This window comes from Melopsittacus undulatus, chromosome 10 (assembly GCF_012275295.1).
Source record: "Melopsittacus undulatus isolate bMelUnd1 chromosome 10, bMelUnd1.mat.Z, whole genome shotgun sequence".
NCBI lineage: Eukaryota > Metazoa > Chordata > Aves > Psittaciformes > Psittaculidae > Melopsittacus > Melopsittacus undulatus.
The window spans coordinates 9,145,331-9,159,141 of record NC_047536.1 but is presented as its reverse complement, the minus strand read 5'-3'; the positions used below and the strand labels follow the sequence as shown (position 1 = coordinate 9,159,141).

At 43.7% G+C, this 13,811-nt stretch overlaps 1 protein-coding gene across 1 annotated transcript in view; it reads right to left on the bottom strand.

Moving 5' to 3' along the window:
- The window catches only part of ERGIC1 (endoplasmic reticulum-golgi intermediate compartment 1), a 58,206-nt gene extending 46,091 nt beyond the window's left edge, over positions 1-12,115 (bottom strand). Inside the window, exon 1 of the mRNA XM_034066763.1 lies at positions 12,000-12,115. Coding sequence (XP_033922654.1) covers positions 12,000-12,019 — 20 coding nt within the window. The 5' untranslated portion in view covers positions 12,020-12,115. The remainder of the gene's footprint in view (positions 1-11,999) is intronic.
- Between the last annotated feature and the right edge of the window lie 1,696 nt (positions 12,116-13,811).

The window sequence follows — 13,811 nt, the reverse complement described above, 5'->3', positions numbered from 1 at the left end:
TTTCTGTCCAAGAGCTCATCTAAACCCATCCCTTTTCAGTTCCCCCTTGTCCTGTCACTACCTGACTTTGTCAAAAGCCCCACTGCAGCTTTCATGTCAGCCCCTTTAGGCACTGGAAGCTGCTTTAAGTTCTCCCTGAAGCCTTCTCTTCTCCAGGCTGAACAAGTCCAACTCTCTCAGCCCGTCTTCATAGAAGTGCTCCACCCCTCTGACCATCTTCATGGTCCTCTTCTGGGATTCACACATCTTCTATGAGAATTCATGGAATCAAAAGGAAGCTATGGAGAAACTGTTGTCAGAGCAAGATCATTCAGGCTGGAGCGTAATGGCAAAAGAGAAACACCCATCAGTACACAGTGGAATTTCTAGAGAAACCTTCCCACTAAAGGCATGCTATTTTGTGTCAAGGAGCATTTTTATCTTTGTCATCTTCTGAATGCAGCAGAAGCAGAGATGTGCATCATCTAAGCGAAGCTTAAGAATCTCAAATACAAAGTACGTAAGAGAATGTCTGCCTCCGCAGCAGCTGAAGGTACTGCAGGGTCAGTATTCACCAACATGTTTTGGAGATTTCATGGAGCAGCTCAGAAGAGCTGGCTTATAGAGAGCACCCACTGAAACACTGGGGAGGCACTCTCCACCTGCCTGCCCATACTCCATAACACAAATATGAAGTGAAGTACTGGAAAGCATTAAAATGAAATCACAAGATTTATAGAAGTTATGTCAGAATTAATTATGTTGGATTACCTTGTTTTGCTTTTAACTGAGGAAATATCAAGATCAGCATGTCTTTTTAAGTAAAACTTGTCTTTATTCTGAAAAAGCAGTGACTTCCAAATCCCTGCACATTTTCAACTTCTTATGGTCCTTGCTGTACATGTGCTGGACAAGGATCCAGAATTTTCCACAGATCTATTGAAGAAAGAATGTTTGTACAGCAATAAATTCACTCTAAAGCACTCCGAAGGAAGTCAAGGTGCCTTATTCTAGTGCCTTCCTCTACACATATACAGAAAGCATTAATTCTTGTATTTGTATGAAGAAATATTAGCTCAAGATTCCATTCTTAAATCCTTTCTTTAGATCATGCTGCTTTTCTTCTCATCCAAAGGCAACTCTCTGACAACCCTGCAAGTACACTTAGCTCCTACACAATCCAGTACACATAAAAAGTGATAACTCTTCTTCCAAGAAAGTAGGTGAAATCTCTCACCCTGGTTTACAGAGTGGGAAAACAATGGCAGGAAGTCAGCAGCAGGGAAAGAAAATATGAACTACTGACTCCGAGTGCTTCATTTTGTAATTGTTAATTCTTTGTTTAAATGACATTTCTATGTTTCCTGTCTGCTGGCAGATAAGAACATAATGTGCAGAGAGCAGCTCAAGACAGTTTCTGGACAGCCATGCTGCAATCCTGCCGATGGGATGCAGCAGTGGGAGCCAACAGACCTGAACTGTGTTCAGTTCCTAACACTGACTCACTGTGTAATTTCTGCTCCAATTACATATTTCTTCTTCAGGTTCATTTTGCAGAGTGGCACCTGGTAACATGTGCCCACCCTTCATGAGTATGTTGAAATCTACAGATGAAGAATTCTGGAAATAGATGAGGCATTACTGGTCAAAGTTTCAACTCTTTTTGAAGGTCTGTACAAGGACAGCTTCAGGAAGATGGGCTTATGAAAACAATGTGCACTGTGAAAGCTAAGTCCTGGTTCAGTACCAGGGTTGTACCTAGAGTGCATGTTTACAGTCTTGATCAGGAATGGTTTTGTGAATTGGCATACAAACTTTGAAGCATGTGAAATGTAAAATAAGTGATCCTGTTAACCTCAGTTTACACAGAAAGTAGACATTGAATACACAAATACCAGACCTGGCCCTGAATGTGAGTTCAAGATGCAAATACAGATTCAAAGCAGGACTAATAAGCCGATACTTGTAAATACCAAGCAGTTATTAACACATTTTAAAAGATTAACACCTGCGTAACAGCAGATAATGTGCAAACACCATTAAGTAATCAGCTAGTCCTCGTTTACACACAATAGTATATTAACACACATACTGCAGAAGCCGAGCTTTAATGAACAAACTCTTAAGGCTTCAAAACTCCATTGGAAACTCTTTAACCCTGAACTAGTTTGAGCCAGCTCTGATATACAAGGACTGGGCAAGGAGGTGGAGGGGCTAATGCAATTTTAAACTATCTGTACTGCAAGCAGGTGAAGACTGCATTTTCCATGCTCTGTATGACCAACTCCTCACTCACAACATCACACCACTTTTCAAAGCATGATCCACCAAATAGTATCTTTTTGAAACCTGCTGACTCTCTACACTTGTAAGCCCAGGAGTGAAATGTAGGAATAGGTTTCCTTGCCAGCCAGCTCCTCCCTCTTAATTCCAGTTCCAAGAACATAATGAAACTAACAGAGGAAGTTTCTGAAACAAGGAGGAGTACTGAGAACAAGAAAACAAGGTTAGCCAGGAGGACTGTCATTAATTATATAATCCAGCCTTTGGGCAACTGGACATTTAGGGAAAGGGGCTGAGAGAACATCGGAGTCATTGGACTCTGCAATATTATGTCAACTCATCTGCTAGTTACAGGTACAGGATTTGTATAGGGGGAGAAAAAAACCCACCCAATAAACAACAAACCCTTTATTTCTAGGACTATGAATCCCCACAACACTTGCAGAAAGAGTGCACAAAAATTAACACATTCTGCTCCCATTTAAATTGATATCTTTCCAAGAAGCTATTTCCCTGTTTTCTCCTTTCTGCCAGCCTCCCCAGCACCACTGCGCTGTCCTGCATAACACCCTTTTGTCAACCATGTTCTAAATTTTGTGCTCTTATCCGCTCAGTGAGTAAGAAGCTTGTTCTCTATCAGCCAGGAACACACAGCAATTGCTACTGCTGAAAATACACCAGAAATGCAAACTATTTTAGGTGGCACTGAAGGATGGAAGAGAGGAAGCAGTACATCACTGTACTTTTCAAAACAAAATGTTAGCCTCAAACGTATTTCAGAAATGATTAGGAGGAGGAGAGTATTTATAATCTCAAATACTCAAAGGCAGAGCCTTGCCAGCAAGCATTTTATTTCCATTTAGGTAGTAAAGCAGGTGTCAAAATGAAGGATGGAAGAGAACTGTATTTTTAATTAAGTGAGCAAACTACACTCTGCTTCATCAAAACAGGAGAAAAGTGTCATGAAGAAAAAATGTTCAGATAGGAGGACTGGTATTTAAAGGTATCCAGCCCTCCACTGTAAGCAAGAGTGACTGCTGAGTGGCAGTACCATATTCTGGAGATCAGACAGAGGGAGGTAGAAAGAATGGGGAAGAGGATGAAATGGCTGATCCCCCAACTAAGTAAATACTTTAGATACTTGAAAATCATAAGTAAACTGTAATCCTTCCTGGCCTGAAGCCTTCATCTCCCCTTCTTGCTCTTGCAGCTCCCCAATGCCTCAAACCCCTGCACTGCCCAGACACTTCCTCCAGCACCATCCCTCATCCATTCCATCCTTTGTGAGCTTCCAGTCCTGAACATCTCTCTCTTTTCCAGCTCCAGACCTGACAGCTCAGGGTCTCTCTACCTCCTGCCATGTTCCTCCAGCTCCATCTCACACTCCACAGCTGCTGGTTCCCAGTATTGACAGTGCTACTGGCCTCAGTGGCCAGCTCTCAGCACGCCCCACACAGTCCTGATCTCTAGCAGATGCTGAACAAACCACAAAAGTTGGTCTGTGATTTCCAAGAAGTTACCTACACACAACTCTGAGCATAACCAGGACACAGCTATGGAAAAAAAAGAGTTGTACCATAGTCTTTCTCATAGCTGCTATGAATCATAAAACATTAAGACTCTGTTGCTGCCTGGTACTGCTGAAAACCTTGAAACAAGATCTGGTGTGATTAGTTTAGCATCAGAACCATGTAAATTTCAGGGAAGCTGCTTTCTGAAAGGTTTAAGTCCTGCACAAGGACAGCACAAAAATCAGAGATTTGTACAAAACAGAATAAAAAATATAACATCTGGGGGAAAAAAAAGTAGGGGGGTTGTGTGAAGAAAATAGCTCCATCTTCATAAGGCTTCCCTCAAAAACACATAGGCTATCCATATCCTGCTGCCTGACAGAGAGATTTCTCCAGATCAATAAGAGAAACTCCTATCTGTGTGGAGACCTCATAGCAGCCTTCCAGTATCTGAAGGGGGCCTATAAGGATGTTAGTGTTAGGACAAGGGGTAATGGGTTAAAACTTAAACAGGGGAAATTTAGATTGGATATAAGGAAGAAATTCTTTACTGTAAGGGTGGTGAGGCACTGGAATGGGCTGCCCAGGGAAGTTGTGAATGCTCCATCCCTGGCAGTGCTCAAGGCCAGGTTGGACAGAGCCTTGGGTGGCATGGTTTAATGTGAGGTGTCCCTGCCCATGGCAGGGGGGTTGGAACTGGATGATCTTGAGGTCCTTTCCAACCCTAACTATTCTATGATTCTATGTCTGCTACGCTCATCATCTTATGCTGGACTAAGCCAAGAAAATCACTCAAAGGGAAAACTGTTCAGTCACTGCTCTGAGAAGAGACTGAGCAAAGTACAGTCCCCTTGAAACAAATCAGTAACTGAGGATCAGAACGGGATTGTTACTTGCTTGAAGCTGACAAGAGTTAAGACCGCAGAACCATGACCTGAGAAAATAGACAGTGGCATTTGTGGCTGTATACACACACAACAGCAAGTCTTTCTTCTCCAAAGCAATTTCTATACAACAAAAGCCATTCTTGACATACAAGATTTAGGGGCAAAACCCCATACCCTTTCCCAGAGCATCCAGCAGTATTGTACTTTTTCAGTATGTAACTTAAGAATATCAATAAACTCGTAGTGACCAGCTCAGATTCTCCAATTTAAATTCCAGTCTAAGCATATGAGAATTTCTGTATGTGCTTCTATAGCTCATTCCTATTTTTCAGTTGCATATAACTCTATTACCTACAAGTATGACTCATGCATCACCTGGCTTCCAAGTAAAGTTCCTGGTTTTAAGTCAGTGTCCATGAAACATCTGTATTGATGTTCCCTAGAAAAAAGTGACTGATACACACCCAAGAGAGACCTGCAATTTGTAGGTGGGGACAGATTTACCAGTGGGTTTTAGTCCAGATATAACATGCTATAATGCAGCAGCCAGATTCAGATTTCAGTTCAGCAGGGTTACATTTGATTTAGAGTGATGTGGAATGCAAGCAGGGCTCCAAGACTTCACCTTTATCAGAAAACACATCATCATATTATATTGTTGGCTCCACTGATATTTTACTAAGCTTTCCAACCTTGCTTTATTCACAGCACACAGTTGTCTACAGAGATGGACAGCACTTAGGAGGCCTTTGGATATGACTGTTAAATAACTACTAACCAGTCATGAGTGCATGAAATTCTGTCAGCAGCAATACATGCCTGACCATATTGCCATAGCATTTTGAAGGTTCTTCTATTAAACACCACTCTTTCTGGCTTCTGTGGATTAAACTAAATACATTTCATTTGGAAACATCCTCAAAAAAACAAACAGAAAGATAAACATCCAAACACACACAATTCAAATGCAGTAAATTGCACTATTCGACTAACTGTAGTCTTTACTTGCATGTCTGCCATGATTACTAGTAAAATACTCAAACATTTCACTATAAGGAATACTTTGTAGGTCATAGCAAGATTGTGGTTAATTTTTTGGAGAAGTTTTCCATTTTTGGGACAGCTGGCTCCATACAGAAATACCTAGATGACACTTCAGGGCTTGTATTTGGATAGAAGACAAAAAAAACAGATGACACCGCTATTTTTAATTTCACTGTAAGACTGTTCTTTTCTCAACACCTCCGCCATCTGAATTACATGCCTTAAAAATACGCATGCACACTTCAAAATACAAGCTCAATATCCACAGCCTCTCAGTCCATTCTGGTGGTATTGCTTCAACTCTGTTTACAGTGTGATTCAGTCATTTTCACAGCAATGAACCATGATGGCATGAAGCAAGCATCTGTGTCATCAATGAGAGAACAAAGAAGGACAGTTAAAGTTCAGAAAGAACAATACAAAACTTTCCTACAGAGACAGACCTTAATACCTCTGTGCTTAGTGAAGAAAACTTTTCTACTCCAATATTATCTTAAGAGAAACAGTGGATTAGGGAGATTTAGGGAGAAATATTTACACACATATATGCTATGCTTAACCACATATTTGTGGCATAAACATCAGTAGACTCTGCACAACTCTGCTCACCCACCTGACTGCTGTGACTGCAGAATAATTTCTCAGGTGCCCTCAAAGGGCTATTGTTGAAACAAAGTTAGTCATGGTACTGCCTGGCACCAAAATCAACTTTGGTTATTATGTAAGGTGGCAGCAATACCACTTGGAAGGCTTGTTTACCAGCGACATTGCACAATGTGAAGTGGAACATGCTTGCCAGATGTGGCTACAGTTCAAGATGAAAATACCATTGCAGAGTTACCAGGCACAAGGGATCAGCTATTGCTTCAGCAGCTACAAAAGTGCAGGTCCCTACAAAGCATAGAGAAGCAACTATCTAACCAATACAGAACAGTGTTACAGCCACTAGTTATGAACATAGACATTACCTTAGGAAGTAGACATTATCTTAGGAAGTGATGGCTCCCAGCTCAATCACATACAGAATTGAAGATTTTGAACAAAATTGTTTTACAAGTGGCAATGTCTATGGCTGTGGAAGAGAGCATAGAATCATGCCCAGCTTAGCACAGGAGACTCACAAACCTTTCTGACGTGCCATGGCTACATACAAGCCAGTAGGCACAACTCATCTAATCGGAAGCCATACCATCAGGCCTGAGCTTTATTCTTCTCTCTTGTGCTCCCCACACTGTTTCAGCCAAGAACACTCCTATCTGCTGCTATCACCACCATGTACCTTCTGCAGGAGAGGTACAGTGAGTTCATTTGTGAAAGTAAGTTCAGCAAGTAATTTTGCCAAACGAACTAGTGTGTGTTAATGCAGCTACTTAAACAATGTGCTGGGAGACAGCCTCAGGTGAGTGCAGTACAGAGCACCACGATCCCATGAGAAACTCCTGAGCAAATATGTACATTTTCACTAACATTTGATATTAGGCAGTGCCAAAACACCACGTAGTCACCATTTCTGCTTAACAATTGGCAGATGTACAAACACAGGCCAACAAATCCCTTACAAGTTTTAAGTGAGATTTCAGGAGTTACAGAAAGATTGTAAGTCACAATCCTCACAAACCTGTCAAAAGAAAAATGATTGGGTTACCCAAGACAGCTTTGTTTCCTCTTACGCCATACAACAGAATAAAGCTATTTTCCTTAAGCTCCAAGTGAATGATAAATTGTCCAAGGGGTTGCTTAGTTTGGAAAAATTTTTCTCCTTAGCCTGTAAATCACATACAATCTGCAGGTTTGCCCTCACTAATCTGGTCAGGAATTGAAGGCAGACAAACAGACCTCCCTGATGTTGCTGAAGCAGTCTGTATCACTGGTTTCACAACTGTGCCAGGTCAGGTGTGTTGAGCATCAATTTGACTATTAGCTGTCACAACTCTCAGGTCTAAATTAGAGCCAAACATACTACCTCTCCTAAAAGCACTAAGGCTGGAAACATATCAGCTTTGGTAAAGACTAGACAATTTGATTCAAAAAAGGCATACCAGAACTGAAGCAAAGACCTGCTTCTGTCCCAAAACAACAAAAATGTTGCTTTGAATCAGAGTATCCACATTAAAATAAGTATTTATCACAGATGTGCCAAGGAACAGCTGACTACAGGGGCCTGTTGTATTGTGCAGATGGAATAAGCCTTTGCCACAAAGAATTTCCACTCTAAATCAGCATTATCCCATCTAAGCCTGGCTCCTTTCTCTTTCCCATGACCTCCAAAATCCAGGTATAAAAAAAAAAATGGGTATTTTATTCAGGTTACCAAGCTGTGAAAAAAGCAACAAAACACCAAACCCAACCAACCAAAACCCTAAGGAAAACATCACAGTGATTAATTATGGGAAATAAATTCTGAATTTCTCAGTTAAAAATAAAAATAAGGATTCATGGGTATTTGCCACTCTATGCCAAAAATGTGGCCAGGGCACAACTGAGAATTGCCCACAATTAGAACAAAACGTGATTTCAGAGCAGCCTATTTTAGCTTTTCTCAGTCTGATCAGTTAAAGCTACCAAAATAGTTCAGAAGTTTCAGTATCTGCTACAAACCTATCAGTAACTCTTTCATGCAAGCAGGCAGATGCCAAGAAAAGCCTAGAGATGCAAAAGAACTTGCAACAATAACTCTCTAGACCATGTCCACATCCAGTGCATGGGACTCACTCCATTTTTATTTCTGTAATTCTCAACACCAGAGCAGTCTGAAGCCCAGCACTGGCACTTGCTGCTAAAGCTAAGCCTCCCTGCTAACTGGATCACATAACATGTGAGAAACCTTCAGGCCCACAATCACCATTCAGATGACCCAAGCTTACACTTTAATCTAATTATGATTTTAACCATCCACAGGTGCTGCAAGAATGCAGGTGATACTGGGTCTCGAAAGCTGGAGAGGGAAATACCCTTTCAGCTCCAGTGATACAACTTAAAACCACCTATTCAATAAACATGAAGCTGCTTTGCTGACACACATTCTAAGAAACCAGGGGGAGAGGCAATGGAAAAATCTGTCTCTCTCTTGCAGCCAAGTAGGTTTTTAAAAATGAGAAAGAACCAGGCCTTCCGGAAATACAAACTGATTTAGTAGTTCTGTAGGAGGGCTGGTGCCTCGTGACATGCACTGAACAGACCTGTACTGAAGGCTCCAATCTGGAAGCTGAAAACTTGGTTCCTTACCAACATCACAGCAGGACTGAAGAGATTAGTCTGCATGAAATGCTTTGAAAAATTAAAATTGTTAGGTAAGTACTAAGTATTATCACAATCATAACAATGCTTAGGACAGAATCATTATTATTCACTTGAAATTACTGTTAAAATATTATTTTATTTATGAATTAGATGCATTTTGTATCAACAAAGGGAACCACTGAAAAGCCAAGAAAACAGAAGTCCTCCAGACAAAAAAAGCAAACCAAGGTATAGTACAAAAAAGTGCAATGAGCTAATTCCATATCTGATACAAACCAGTATGCCTCAGACTGACCCATGGAAACAACCTCCAAGAAATATGTTCAAGCAGTTTGGGTTCTTCAGTCTGGCCAAATATGAACCCCTAAGTCTAGAAGATAGGAAAGAGATTTAGTCACATGGACAGAAATGCTCCCTTTGACTTTAAGTTGGTGAAGAATGCCAAGCTGGATGGGGCTTTAAGCAACCCGGCCTAGTGGAGGGTGTCCCTGCCCATGGCAAGCAGGCTGGAAATAGATAATCTTTAAGGTTCCTTCCAGCCCAAACCATTCTGTTGCTATGAAGAACAGGGACTCTTTTGGTCATGAGCTGTTTTCATTACTTATCATTTGTGTCCTTCTTCTCCATTTGAGACTGCGGCCACCTGTTCCTCTTGAGAGCTATTCTGTATGGAAACAGAGCTCAAGTCCCAGGCTTCTACCTCTTTACAACTGATGTTAGCTGTCAATGTCCTGCCACTCTAAAATACTAAAAATAAAAGCTCTAAGTGAGGGATTCAGCAGGAAAAGAACTTACTTTCCCAAATGCTCTAGCACAGCAGTTAAGGACAGTGATTTCTTCAGATGCATTAGCAACACAGCCCTGTGAAACCTGAAGCCGCCAGAAGAACACAATGCCTCTCCACTCTGAACCTCTGAATTTTGGACTCTATAAGGTATGTAGGGGCAATTTTGAAAGTTTCTTAACAATCCAGCCCTCTAATTATAGACATTAACACCCACTTTAAAGTGTGTGGTAAAGACAATGTGCCAAAATGTACCTATCAAAGAGAACATCCAGTTGAAGTCTCTGAAAGAAAAACCTTTAATTTTACATGATGGAAAACATTCACAAACTTACTACAGGTGGTAACCTTATTTCTCCAATAGCATTGTACTGCATGTTCTACAGATGTCAGGAAGTAACTGTACATTTTTCTTTAAGTGCATACATCATACTTTACCTACAACAGTAACATTTTCCAGCCTCAGAGGATTTTGTTCCACTGACTGCACAATGAACAAAAACCACAACAGCTAAAAGACAGCCCCAAAAACCTTTGCAAAAATTTTGGTCCTGAACTCTGTTCGTGCTTCTAAAACAGGAAAGTGGTTTTTTACACGTGACAACAGTTTCTCTGTATCTTTAAATGTAAATTTCTTGGTATCAAGGACAGTCTTTTCAAAATTCATCTGTAGAAAAGCTGAACTTCAGGAAGCTTACATTATCTGAGGAGGTGCTTTGAAGTGTCTATTTCTAATCCTCCCATCTGAATGACAAAGAAGTTATTTGCAATTGTGAATCTTTAAAATGTAGATCTGAACTGATGCCTCTATGTTTTTGTATCTCATTAACACAAACTACACAACTCAACCCTTATGTCTTTGCTCCATTCCAAAGCAAAGCACTAGTGCTGTCTCTTAAGAAGATTACTCCTGGTGAGCCAGTGTTTCCACATGTACATTCTGAGACCCAGCAAAAAATCACATTTTCAAAGACATCTGAGATAACATTTTCTTTATCTGTTATTACAAAGTGACAGCCACAACCAGGATCCCTTATTCACGTATTGTACATGTCTGAAAACAGACAGCAATGGGGTTTGCAGAATGTCTCCAAAGCTGAGAAGAAATTTTCTATCAAATTTTACACAAAAGCAGAATCGAGGCTCTGGGCCCTGGATCCCACATGATCCAGCAGATGCTGTTTCCAGCTTCAGCAAGTTTTCATTCTGAAGCAACTGCCTCCATGTTCAACAGTGCCCCATGGATCACATACAAGAGCCTGTTAGCCTGTATAAATGAGAGGCCTGATTTAGAATTACAGCAAAATTACAACACACAACTTTTGACTGGGTGAGCTGAAAACCTGCATTATCACCATTTCCCCCTGTCATCTCAAAGGGGTACAAATGTACGGTTCATGATGGTCCTGCATGAGAAGCATCAAGCAACAGTTGTATCTCCTAATTCCCAAAAACTTTCATCTTCCTTACTGTAATGTTAATGCTCTAATACAACCTACATGAGGAAACTAATCTGTGCATCTTCCCCATGGCATCTATGAATCTGCAAAGTTAGAAGTCTCTAGTTCAGGACTAGCTTAAAAAGAAAACAAATACACAGTTGCTATTTCACCTCCGCATGAGTCAAAGGGGTCTTTTCCACTTCTGCTTTGGTATGTGAAATTAACCACTGTGGCCCACAGGATGCAGGAGTCCCGTAGCAAGGCCAAATTCCACAGCTCACACCTACTCAAAATGCCAAAACCAAAGTCAGGGGTGACAACGCTTCCCACCATCAGTGCTGCAGTGTGTGGCTTTGCCTCACCGTATGGAGCAGCCTCCTAAACCTGCTGTGGGAGCTCAGGGACCGGCGGGAGGAGAAAGGGCCCAGTGCCTTCACCCCGACACCAGTGGCCAGGGCCTGTGCAACACCCCCGGCGGTCAGCCCCAGGCCCCGCTGCTCCACCCGCCCTGCCCAGTGGAGCTCGAAACTCCTCACACCTCGCTTTGCACAACACCTTACAGAGCAACAGCCGCTCACTGGGCAGAGCCTCCCAGTTTCCCACATCCCTTCCCTGCCCAGACCTACTTCTCCCATCCTTCCCTCCTCCCTCCGGTTTCACTTCACCCGGTCAAGGGCCCGGCCCACTGCCGCCCACGCTGCCTACCCCGGCCGGGGGTGGCGGGGCTGGGGGAGGCCGGGCAGGGAGCGGCGGCCCCGCCGAGGGGCTGGAGAGGCGAGGCCGGGCCTGGCCCCGCTGCGGGGTGGGCGGCTGGCCCCGCCGCACTCACCTCCTGAAGTCAAAGGGCATGTTGGTGGCGAGCGCCGGGCAGGCTGCGGGCCCCGCCGCCCCCGGCCCCGGCTCTCGCCTCGCTGCTGCCGGCTGCAGGGCCAGGAAGTGACGGCCCCGCCGCCGCGCAGCACCAGCCCATTGGGTGGCTGGAGCCGGCCGTCGCTTCCGCCGCCGGGTTACGGGCAGCGGCGGGAGCGGAGCTTTGAGGGGTGGCAGGGCCGGGCTTTGCGGCCGGTCCCCGGGACACCCCTCCGGCCGCGCCTCCTCGGCAGCACCCCACTCCCAGTGCTTTGAAGGGCTCTCTGCATGGCTGCAGTGCCTCGTAGCTCTGAGGGCCCTGCCAGCACCCCATGGTGGTCTCCTCACACACCCCGACCCCTGACAGCCCCCCCAGCCGACCCTCTCAGTGCCTACAGCACCTCAAAGGCCCTGCCAGACCCCGTGTGCCTTCTCAGTGCCTACTCAGACCCTGGCAGCAGCTGCTGCCCCGCAGCTGCCGGGCTGCTGTCCTGCGGGTCTGCCCACAGGTGACCCAGCCTGGCAGAGCAGGCTCAGCACGGTGCTGCTGGCAGTCTGCAGTCACTGCCGTGTTACAGAGGTGCGGTGGAGACTCACAGCTCCTCCACAGTGACCCCGAGCTGCCTGCAGACACAGGACTGCCGGGGCCTCCACGCAGGTGCAGTGCTTCAGGTTGTGTTGGGCACTCTGAGCATCTCAATAACAACCAATGTTTGTGAATGCAGCGCAGGCTGTGCTGCATGGAGATTGTCAAGCTGCAGTGACAGACTGGGGAAAGGTGCATGCTTCAAAGTGCCCATAAAGGAAAGGAAACCTGCACCACTGAAACACACAACTCTCCCCAGCAGAGAATGAACTCTTTGGCTGCCAGGCATGACCCAATCACTTGCTGTGGACTGTCTTTCTGCAGCTTTATCGGAGGCCAAGGAATTACAACAAGAAAGAGCTCCCCATTCTTCAGGTGAGAAATTGCCTCAGTATTGCCATTTTGCCTGAATGCTTTTGTCTGAGTTCATCCCTTCCAACACACATGGCTAATCCCACACTGCTCCACACAGCACCTGGGCTCTTTCCCTTCACCAGCTAATAGCATCAGTCAGTGTCTTTTTGCTGCAGGTAATGTGACCACTGCTATATTAAGAAGTGTTTTCACTTGCATATGGTCCACGTTACATTACAGTGCAAGAATAAAATACAGCAACCCTTTTTAAAGGCACTGCCTTTATTTAAGCTACCTGCCTTATAAGTCTAAAAGGAGGACAAGAGAAAGAGGGAAATGCTGTGTACAACATACTGCTTTTCTAATCGATTTTGCAGCTTTCTTCCTCTTCCTCTTGCTGTCATAATCTCTGCATTTAGAGACCCACATATTCCCATTATTCCCTTTCACCCAGAAGCTAGGCCCATACCTGGATAAAAAATAAATCCAGATTCAAACAAGCAGAGAAAACCTGCAGTGTCAGGGCTGTTAGTCAGTGCCATAGCCTTTCAAGGGAAGAGATAATAACTGATGCTGGGACTATTCAGAGCTAAACCGGAGGGTGAGATAACAAGACACAATCCCTCAGAAGCCCCCAGGGAATAGATAAAAATACCTAATTGATTTATTTATTTTTTTAATCTCAGCCATCTAAATTATCCAACCACGTTGTGCAAGTGTATTCAGCAGATTGCTAACAGATCAGCCACAAAATCCTGCTGCACTTTGCACTGTGCTCCAAAACTGAACAACCCACTGAAATTAATGAGACAATTCTCATCTGTCATGAGGTCAACCAATTACACAGGCATA